The 11618-nt window shown below is 40.9% G+C and overlaps 1 protein-coding gene across 1 annotated transcript in view; it reads left to right on the top strand.

Annotated features, from left to right (window-relative positions):
• Positions 1 to 11618, top strand: part of LOC104410266 (lipoma-preferred partner homolog) — a gene marked incomplete at its 5' end in the record, with an annotated part of 114546 nt that overhangs the window by 34402 nt on the left and 68526 nt on the right. Inside the window, one exon of the mRNA XM_010020378.1 lies at positions 10664 to 10787. Within this exon, the coding sequence (XP_010018680.1) occupies positions 10664 to 10787 (124 nt within the window). The remainder of the gene's footprint in view (positions 1 to 10663; positions 10788 to 11618) is intronic.

Here is an 11618-nt window from a genome sequence, read left to right as displayed (position 1 = left end):
CTTTCCCTATGTTGCCAGAGCCCTTGTTCCAGATCTGACCTGAGCTCTCTTCTCCTGTGGCTCTTCTCCAAGGGCCATCTTCTGCCCTCTCCACAAGCAGGATGAGTAGCACCTGTAACAGCCATTAGTACAGCAAACTTAGATCTTCACTCCCGTTCCAGCAGATTGCAAGGATAAGATTGAGACCCTTTGAATATTGAATAGCCATGGTGAAACCTCCTGTAGCAGTTTTCAGTAGCCCATAATCCCTGCTGCTTTGCTTCCCTGCCACAATTTGGTCACCTGATGGGACCTTCTGGGTCCTCAGCCTGTAGTTCTCTCTGAGGGAAAATCATTCCTCATCTCTTGCTGCCCTTTTCTCAGCTCTCACCTCCCTGATTGTGGGAAATTCATGAGCAGAGAGTGTTTCAAGGGAGACTTGGAGCTTTTATCTGGGTTATACTTAACGGCCCTGGACTGTATTACAGGAGAATTACAACTTTGTTGAGAAATTTCTACTGCTGTAAGCCAAATGAGAGATCATTTTCATAAGTACATTGGGTGAAATAAATGATAATCTAGATGACGGGCATTTACCCTGGCCTTTTCCCCCAAGTGCAGTATAGAAGTTGGCAGTGCTTTGTTCTGAAAATATTATTTCTGATTATCCAGAGGTAATGGATGGTGAAACACATACAAGTTTCTTCTAAAGCAGCAGTGCTTAGGCTATCAAGATGATGTTCGCTGGTGGCTGCAGCCCTTGGCTCTCTCCTCCGTCTTCTCTTGTGTATTATTCCCTCTGGTCCTGATGGCACTGTTTAATTTCACCACCTTTTTCCTTACTGCCAGTGTGTCATATACTCTGCCTGATCGTGCTCAGCATCACAGTAGCACCAACAAGTACAGGTAATGCCTTGTGGGTGCCAGCTGCACTGTGAGCTTGCTGCCAGACATTTTCCCAGACTCTAGTATGGGCAAGTAGAATTAGGTCTGCAAGGAAACTACCTGCTTTTGGTGGACAGCTCCACTTCACAAAAGGTGAGAGAAATCTTTTAAGTTTTTAGTAACTAGTCATTATGATCAACTCCAGTCCAGTAATTTTGCGAGGAGGCAATTGTTTTAGCTTGGGCTGGAGATAGCAGAGAGGCCAGGGCTTGCTGGTAGAAGTGGTACATATGAGCTGCTGTGAGCCTTAACACTGACTGACTGGAAGATTTCTCCTCAGGAATGAAATAACACATCTTTGTAAATGGTACTCGACATGATGTTAGATGGCTGAGCTGAGATTCAGGTGACCTAGAGATACCTGCAGAGGGCTCTTCATGAGGAGAATTAATTGTTTTAAATGCAGTAAAGCTTCAGTCTCTTAAAGGTGAATAAAGCAATTCAGCAACAAAACCATCCATATAGATGGTATAAAATATAGAGGTGCTCTAACTGAGGCAGAAATTAGAGGATGAACTCTGATCTTTACTGCTTACATATTGTCTTGAGCTGTGTTAAGTACCCTTTTAATACTTTTCTCTACAATGTTTCACCACAAGTCCTTCACATGCAAGCAAATGAGCTCTCCCTCTGAAGAGTAGCAGTCTTCTCATTATTATTTGCAAATTCTCTATTCGCTTGCATCGCTAGAAAAGGTGTCATTTTGAATAGTTTTTGTCAGCCTTGAGGCATATCTTTACTAAGGGGTGAGTACAGTAGATGTCCTGGGCAGAATACAGGTATCTGGATTGTTTGTTAAGTTTCTGCCTCCTTTCCCCTGCCTCAGTCACCTGAGACACTGAAAGTCAAATGAAGCACTGTACTCAGCGTTTACACTCTCTGACGTGTTCAGAGGTCCCCATCCACTTTCCAAAGGAACTTGTATTCATTATGTTAAAAAGGATTGGGACCCTTCAGTAACCACTTCAAGAAACATGGCTTGTGCAAAGCGAAAAGAGAAACAGCAAAGCTCGCTCTTACAGTGAAAGCAGCTACACATGAGTAATAGAGAACAGGTGATTCTGGGATCAGAACATGAGTAAAATGGAGAAATCTTCCAGTCCTGAGATAAGGAAAATAGGAATATAATTTCCTTTCGTTACACTATTGTTCTTACAAATATTATTCTTAATCACTTTTAGTTATACAAAAAGACCTTGGAGGGGCATGTGTTTGTTTTGAGTATGTTACAATCTTAAAAGACAAAATGTAGGCACAAGTGAGTGGAAGGAGGCAGAATTCTGGCTACTAAAGTTAATTAATAATAGTCATAATTTGTACTCATGCAGCATCTTTCATACAAGGATCTCAAAGCATTTTCTAATCAAGAGTTCATTGAGACTCTCAAACTCTCTTGAGACAGCCAAGCAATATGAACACCATTTATAACAGCAGGGTGCAGGATCAGACTGATTAAGAATACTGCTTAGGATAAAACTTAGGAATCCTGCCCTCCAATGCTATGGACGTTGAAGCAAGCACACACTCCAGCCTGAGAAGTTTTTTCTTCTGTACTTTATTTATACAATCTTTTAATGCTAAGCAAAATATGTAGTCTTCATTTAAGTCACTGGTGTCCTGGGAAGTGTAATGGCCCATGTCACAGCTGACTAAAAGTGAAACTATAGATAGTGGGTTAAACACATTTAGTTAACCATTTGTTTGCTGTTACGGTTTTCACATGAAAAAAGCTTAGATTGAAACCTGTATTGGTGATGGAAAGTGATGTGATTTTAAGTTTCTTTGTGTATTAAAACAGAAACCAAATTTGCATATTTTAAGTATCTTTTTTAGCATATTCAGGCATCTGGCAAGAAAGCTATATTTAAACTGTTAATACAGTATGAATGCAAGTTTCACATGCAAAATTAGTACCATTAAAATCGTGAGGTTTATTTTTCTTTTGAAACAAGTGATGGCCCAGCACTTCTGTTTGTGTTACCTGACACGGCACTGCAGCTGGGACAGCCTATTTTTTCAAGAGGCGACGAACCTGAACCTCAGGGCAGGTGGTGCACATTGCACAAACACCCAGTCCAACCCCCAGCACCACATGGTGAATGTGACAGTGAGCTCCTTCATCACTGTGGTCCACCAGAGAAGGCACTGTACCAGAGGTGTGTGTAAGCCCATTGTGTGGTGTCATTTTTCATTGTCTGAGAAAAACGGTTGAGTTCTGCCTTTATGAAGTGCTTTGCAAATGAAGAACTTTAGAAAGGACAAAGCTCAATTATTTGTTTGTGGTTTAGGGCTACTTCTGGAAGGGTAGGTTTTGGAAGTTGGGTACATCTTTTAGATCATTTTACTGTGGCAAAGAATCATCTGGGCTGGTTGTGTACTGTGTCAGCAAACACATCTGTTTTCATCAGTATGAATGTTGGAGCATTCCCATTTTTATTAAGTGTGTCCCTGTGCTTGTCCTTAAGATGGGGATATGGCTTGGTTGGTGGGGAGACTGTGAGTCCCTCTTTGGAATGCCACTTGCTGTGACTAGAGTCCCCTACGGCTCAATGTCTTTCAGGAGCGCTACCTTGAATTTACACAAGGGAGCTATGTACAGGTCTTGAGGCTCACGTCTCCCCAGGCAAGAAGCCCTAGATGGCACTATGTACCCCAGGATGTGGAGCCAAGGTGACAAGAAGCAAGCTCAAACCCTTCTGCAGCATTTCCCTGTGAAGCTTGGGACTAAGCTTTGAGGCTGTCATCTCCTATAGATGCTTATGGCTCCTGCTCTGAAATGCAGATATTGACCTACTGGTAGCAGTAAATATAATTCTTAATTAACTAACGCTTTAAAGGGAGTCCTGGAAGCCTGCTGTATTACGACATAAGAAAAGGGGTGTTGATAAGGGTTTATAGGGTTTTTTACTGCTGGTGATGATACATGGGAGTAAGAGAGTGCTTGACTCTGAGCCCAGAAAGACGTGGCAAGGCAAGCAGCTTTAAACAAAGTAAAACCTTAAATCTTGAAACAGATAGACAAATAAGCATAGGACATCCTGATGTAATTTTATGAAGCAGACCAAGCTCTTCCAGCCAAAAACATAGTTCTAAAATGATCCAATCTCTTCATCCATATTGTTATAATGGCAATACCTCATTCTCCCTCTCAGTAGTACCATCCAGCCTGTGCCTTGCGTTCCTGGCTTTTTTAAATAGTGCCTAAAATATCTGTTACCAAAGTAAGTGGGTCAATAGGAAAATATAAAACAAAACAGACTGCTCCCTTTTTCATATGAGATAAGCCTTGACAAGTAAAGCATATTTGTGTAATGATAGGGCCAAGAGGCCCCAGGCAGGATCAGGCACTGCTACATTTGTTTCTGTGTATACATTTAAGCACCAATGCGACATTAAAATGTAGTATTTTATAGGTGTTCGTATTTGAAATACAGTTTAAGTCTAGTGTTTTCTGAGATAAGATGTAAGCAATTTATTACTTGTAGATCTGTTTAGTTTGCTTTTTCTAATGAGAAATGGCCAGTGTTGCTCCATAAAAATCTAGCTCATCTCCTCTTAACTCTGAATATATAAACAAACCACAGTCTGCAGCAGAAATGTCAACTCTCCATAATAGAAGTGGAAGCTGTCATTTAACACAGCTGGGTTCAATGCAGAAGCAAGCAGCAGATAGCAGTGTTTACAGATTATCCAACTTCTATAATACCTAGCAAAAATAACCAACCCTTCCAGATCTGAAACATTAGTGAGAGCATGAAGAATAGCAAGAAAAGCTGCTTAGTCTGTTTGCATATAATAGCATACAAACAATCCAAGGACAAAACAGTCATGCTCATTTATTACTGTGCCTGGTGATTCATGAAACAGTCTCTTTGTAGTCACTTGCATTGCAGAAGCTTGGATAGATTTGCAGGCACTGATTAATTAAGAGAGAAATATGGTTAAACCCATTTTACAGAGTAATTAAGAGTGCATGTATGGTGATCCTATTGAATTCAGTGTCAATAGTCAGAGACCAAGATTTTGGTTTCATGACTGTGAGCTAAAAGCTATGCTCTGAAAAGTCAAAATAAGCATCTCTGAGATGGAAATTCCCAACTATTTAATGATCTTGCATTCTGACTCTATTGTCTTGCTTTTAAAACTATCAACAAGATACCTTCCCTTCCACCTGTCTGTATCCCAGTTTTACAGTATAAGAAAAAGAGACATTTGGGCAAAGTTGCAGGCTGTGAAGTTAAAACAAAGAATTATTTTATTTTTTTTTTGTTATTATTACTCAGATTCTGTGTAACTTAATGACACAAGAGATTGTTGAAAGTAAGAGCTTAGCAGGATTAGAATAGGACAGGGAATGTGCATGAGTAGCTAAGTGAGGATACAGTTGCAATAATGAAGTCTAAAAATAAAGAAAAATATCCTCTAGAGCTTTGAAGTCATTACAGAACTGTCCTATTTCGGAGCAAGCCAGTGTTTAACAAATGAGGGCTCTGCTGCCAGAACTACCCATTCTGGATTGCTGGTTTGCTGCAGGAAGTGGTGGCAGGGCAGGTAGGCAGCAAGGGAACTGGTGGCTTGTCCCCCTCTGCCATGTCCCAGAGGAGACCTCACTCCTGCCTGCCCAAAGTTTTGTGGTTTTGAGCTGCTGGTATGGGCAGGAAGTCACTGGCTGCCAGTGAGTATCTCCTCATGCAGGACAGCTTCTTCAAAGGATCTCAATGAATTATCCTCTGACAAGGAGTAAACCCAGGAATGTGCATGTCACAGGGAATCCATGCAGAATTGTCTCTTCAGGAATCTATATGTACTCTGGCAGCTGTAGTTTTTCACTGGGGAAAATAAATCAAGAAATAAAATATTTTTTTCCAGCGCATCTCCTCTGTAAGAGAGATCAGTTGGCCTTAATTATAAACTGAATTACAGCTGCAGACAATCTTGATATTTCTAGGGAGCATGACTTGTGAGAGAAGTCTGGACTTGATGATCTTAAAGGTCTTTCCCAACCTATTTGATTCTATGGTTCTATGTGGCACCACGCTGGATTTTTTGGTCTGAAAGTTTTCGATGTCAATAACTTGAATGAAAAAGTATGGTGTTTGTCAGGCTTTTGAATAAGAAATGTGTTGTGCTGTTATTTAACTGTTTATTTAACTGCTGATCAGTTTTGGTGAGTGAAGTGAAAGGAAAGTGCTAACTTTATGGAGATGAACAAAAAATAAAAAATGAAAGGGAAAGTAAGTGTCAGTGAAAGATGTTTCTGGCTGCCTTTCAATTCCAAATTGGGCTAATTCTACCTTCTGAAAAGAAGATAATTTCCACGTTTCTGTAATTGGGAACACGTAATTGAAGTTATTTTCTCTCAGAGAGAAGCAGCTTCTTCTACAACATTTGCAAATGGACAAGAAAAATGACCACATACAGTGCACTCTGAATCACAGTGCATTCATCACAGCGTCATCTTAGATGTCTCTGTAGCTTTTGGGCTGTGGTTTTTACCCATTTGGGTAAATATTTATATGTGGATGGGGAAGGTTCATGTTGGTGAATGCACTGCACCAACTGCAGAGCTCCCTTTTCTGGGCAGCCATTACATCGGAGACAGCTGACTACCAGTGAGGTCTGGAGTAGAAAACGTGCCATGGAAGCCCTGAAACAAGTATCAACTTCATATACCAAAATAATTATGCAGTGATTCCACACGACTGCTTCTTTTGACCTGGCTTTTTAGGAACTGAACTTTAATGAGGAAGATGGCCAGATGTTGCAGTGCTTTGAGATTAGCACAAGCAATTAACTCACTTCGTTTCATTTGTAGCATGAAGATATTTTCTGTCACAGAATTTAACCCTGGGAATGCCTGTATTTTCTTAAACATCCCATTAATTAAGCATGCAGGACAGTGTTTTTTGGTGAATGCATTTGCATCTGCACATCTGAGTGCAATCATCATGCTCTTCCCTCAGTTTTTGCTCAGTTTTTGATGACAGTAGCCAAGGTTGGACTCATGTGCTCCTGCTCCCAGAGCATGGTCCTTCCTGCTGGGATTTTGCTGACCAAGGCTTTTTTCTATTTTCATGGGTCAGTTTGTCATCCCTGATGTTTCTGTGGTTAGCCAGACAGAGTGGTGCTCAGGGAATTTGGGAGGCCATGTTGCAATTTGGCACAGACCCCAGCTTTTGAGCTGTGTCTAGCTAAAGAAGTATATATTTGTGTGCATTGAGGCATCATGGAGAAAAGAGAATGCATGAAGATAACTGTGGTAGATTAGACAGCAAATTGGATTTCTAGACAGCCTTGATCATTGTACAGATCAGGAAAAAATAGAGGAAGTTTAATAAACAATAACAACACAACTCTGTTTTGTAAGGAAAGCCAGAGTTATATTTTTACCCTGGCCTAACAAAGGAGGAGGAAGGAAACTGTTTTGCTGAAACAAGCATTTTAGATTGAACTAAGGATACGCTTTTCTCTCTCCGTTTGTGCGTGTGCGTGTCCCAGCAAACTCAACAGCATGTTCATATGCATGAAATGCATTTTCCTGGAGGCACATAGTCATCATGTGTCATGTGAAGAAGAAAAAGATGTGCCTAGCACTGTTTAAATGTTGGTCAAAAAGGTACAGCATTTTAGTCAAAATGAGTTAAAGTGTCTCATAACGTTGTGGTTGGCATTTGTTATTTTTGCTAACATTGAGTACTGGATAAGAAATCTTCCTGGTTTGGGAAAGCACAACGCAGATAAAATATGAGAGCCGCCTCTTTTTTGTGTGTATGAGGCAATGTGGCCTCCAAACCCAGAGTCAGATAGAACTGAAAACCTGCAGATTTTGGTCATTTATTTTAAGTGTCACAGCCCAAGCCCTTACTGAAGAAGGCATGAGCAGGCCTCCCAGTTGGGAGGTGTGGGGAGCTGGCATGAAAGAAAGGGGCAGGCTTCAAACACCGCCTGCTCAGGGTGTCCTGTCAAAGCCTGGCTGGTGGTGGCCTGCAGATGTGGTGGCTTTGGGTCAGAGAGTGGCCAGTGTAGGTGTGCAAAGCTGAGTCCAGACCTAGTGGGCTGTGTGCCAGGCTGAGGACATGGGTTAGGGTTAGCAGGCCTGGATGCAGGTTTTGTCTTCACCTTAGAGCCCATGTGTAATGATGGGCAAATTGCTTCAGCTACACGTATCTTGCTTCCCTTTTCTGTGAACAGGCAGCAGCTCATGCCTTCAGTTTTGGTCCATTTATATTATAAGGTCCAAGAGTAAAAGCAGTGTTTCAGATTATGTGTTGAGAGAGCCTCACAGAAGAGGCTAGAGCATGGCATATCCATGCATTTGTACCACACTGGTGATTGCTAATGGGGGAAATATGGGCATGGGGACCCTTAGCAGCTTCTCACCGTACTGTCTTCTCTGTGTGAAGTCTAGCGAAGTCGAGGAGGTGGCAATGGTCATTCCTTTCTTCATGGAAACTGAAGTAAGTACAATAGATGGGATAATATTTTAAAAGACTCAGTTTCCATATTGATTTCTCAAGCTAATAAATCCTTGGCTGCACTTGCTGTGTTAAAATATACATTCAGGCAAGATTCACGATTGGCTCTTAGAAACAAGAGAGCAAAGGGAAAAAAATAGGTTGTTCCAAGATTAAATGCTTTACATTTGGCACCTTTAATTAGCTTATTAATAAACCTTTTTTCAGGGTTATGCTATTTATTATTTCTAATGAAATAGTTGTCGACTAGCCTTCTAAAAACAGCCACAAAGCACTTGCCAAGGGTGTCTGGGTGTGCTGGGTCAAGTACCTGGCTCTGAAACTCCTAGTCATATGAATGGCCTTAACCTCACCAAAATGATATATCCCACACAGATGGCACTTCCATGACATAGAAAGCAAATGCAAGTCCTGTGCACCATACAGGCTTGTTTTCCCACATGAAAAAGTAAGTTGTGGTAACTCAAACACATCAGCATGGTTGCATTTTTACAGTAGAGTTTACTGAGCTGCGTATTGACATTCAGGATTTCCAGATGTTCAACAGCTTCCTCAGAACAACTGCTAGGCATCTAAAAATCCTGGATAAATGCACAAAATCCTTGAATATTGCTCAGGAAAAAAGAAAAAATGAGCAGAAAAAGAAAAAGAAAACGTCTCTGGGAAAACCTGAATGTATGGTAGGTCAAATCTATATTCTCAGTCAGGAAGGTTGAGTGTATGGCAAATAGACCTTGCACAGCCCTCCAGGGAAATTCATCCACCCAGGGCTTATTTCAGGTGCCCTTTCTTCCAGGGGACTGTGCCACCTATCTCCCTTGTGCACTGCTGCTACTTTCAGTGAGCAGGCATCAGGTGAAACTGCTGTATCGCATGTGCATGACAAATCCAGCACTTCCGGGGGTACAGTAATCAGCTGCACTCAATGGATGCAGTGCCTGTGAGATAGAGCAGGTCAACAAGTGCAGGGATGATGGTGTACAGCTTAGCATAGGCCCTAGAAAAATAAATATGACAAGGTCAGGAACATCCAGGTGTTTGGTTTCTGGGAGTAGACGATTGAAGTATTATTGCTAAGCACCATTCTGACACCCTTTCTACATTGACTGATGTCTTATTTGAAATCTCCTTGCCTGAAAGAAAAAAGCATAAAAGCATTTAGTTAATTCCTTTCAGTGCTTTAAAGCTGCCGTTCTCTGTTGAACATGACTGGCTCAATAAGGACTCATCATGTCAGATGTGGTCCCTATAAGCCAGATAGAAGTGGCCAGTGTATTGTTTCCTCGGGGACTTTACATTTTCTTCCCATTTAAGTAGGTATGGAGCATGGGAGAATGTTTCTTTGTAGACTAAGGCTCATAAGTTTCATATCTAAGTTCCAGTCTTTGATGAAGGCAGCAATTAGTCAATGAAATCACTTGCTTTACTGAAGTGTTGCATTTCATAAATAAGTCAGTTTTCAGGAAAGCAGTGTACACAAGAAAAGCTGGTGTCAGCATTTTTTGATCTCAAAATGACCGAGTTTCTCATTCTGGACACCAAACCTAGGTTCATGTAAGAAACTTCTATGCACAAGACTCTTTCTGTGCTTCTCAAAATATGCCCATACTTCTGCTGTTTTCCAGGGACGAGCCTTACTGTGACAGACTCCAAATACTGTATGCCAGCTGCTATCATATGAAGGCCAAGAGGTCTCAGTTTCTAAGCACATATTAAAACCTTTGTACTAAAAATCTGTGGACCAGCTCCCACTCTCACTAATGTTAACAGCAGGATTTGTGTCAAAACAAACAAGAAGAGAACAGAACTAGCAGCTCAGGATTATCTGTCTTTCTCCATATACTCCAACAGCGTAGGGATGATTGTTCTAGCATCTTTTATATTATGTTGTTAAGTAATGGAAGCTTTTGCCAAATCCAAACTGAAATGCTTCCAAAGCCTTTTTCAGAGTTGGAAAATGTTTGTATCAGGTTATCCTTGGAATAATTTTCTCCTTTATTTATTATTATGTGCTACCCAGTAGACACCTAATTATGAGGCACAGAATACGTCTCATTCTAGGAAGATATATAGCACTTCACTGGATGTTTTTAGAAGTCAATTGTCATTACATTAAACAAGATGTTTACTTGCATTAATCCCTTGGGTTAAAAAAAAAAAAAAAAAGTCAAAATAAGACAAAGAATGAAGTTCAACACTGAACAGCCAATAGACCCTGGTACCATGTTTTTATACCACATCACAGACTGTACTTTTTTTTTCAGAGTGGGTACCCAAGCTCTGGACCCGCATCAAGCACTCCTGCCTTCAGGCCTGAAGATGAGCTGGAACATCTGACCAAGAAAATGCTGTATGACATGGAGAATCCTCCCTCTGATGACTACTTTGGTGAGCAATGCCATAGCCCCTTTCTGTATTTACCAGGTTTGGTAGCAAAGAGGCCTGACAGCTGCACTGTTAATGTAGTGGCATTCATATTGATGGATTTGCTTTCCATGCCAGGGCTGGAAGTAATCATCTATGGGAATTCCTCTGTAATTTCAGCATAAATCTCATGCTCACTTGCTGTATGTTTATAGTTTTTCTGATTATGAAGTTGAATTTTTCGGTGTCTGGTTCCTTTTCATGCCATCTGTCCCCAGGTTACCAGGCTGAATTCAGGTGTGGTATGCTGTCTTGCCCACCTGCCCCATCCCTTCTCATTGCAGCTGCAAAAAATCTGGCAGTGTAAATGCATTCTGCTCCTAAGGCATCAATTTTCATTTTCTGTATGCTGGCATAGATTAAAAGGAAATCCATTTTGAGTCAACCAAGTTGGTTTTACATGGGGACCTGTTAACCCAGAGCTGGGTCCAACAAGTACGAGGAAAACAAATCTGAAATGATTGGCTCATAACCATGTTACCTTATTTGCCTGGAAAAAAAGATAAGCAGCTAATTTCCTTCTTAAGTGGTGTAGAACAGAATTAAGCATTATAAAATGATAAAGTATGTAAAGTATGTATTGTTGCTTTATATAAAATGCAGGTGATATGGCTTGTGAACTCTGCATTAAAATCAAGGGCCTTGGGCACATTTAATGCATCTTGTCTGTACGGTTAGTTTCCTACAGGCTTGAGTGATAATGTGATTAGGAAACAAAGGAAACACACTGCTATAGTTTGTAGAGTTAAAGACTGGGATAGGCCATTCATTTGTGTTCTTTATCTTCCTTTATTT

Source organism: Nestor notabilis, unplaced genomic scaffold (genome assembly GCF_000696875.1).
Source record: "Nestor notabilis isolate BGI_N333 unplaced genomic scaffold, ASM69687v1 scaffold7408, whole genome shotgun sequence".
NCBI classification, from domain to species: domain Eukaryota; kingdom Metazoa; phylum Chordata; class Aves; order Psittaciformes; family Psittacidae; genus Nestor; species Nestor notabilis.
This window is presented reverse-complemented; position numbering and strand designations above follow the sequence as displayed.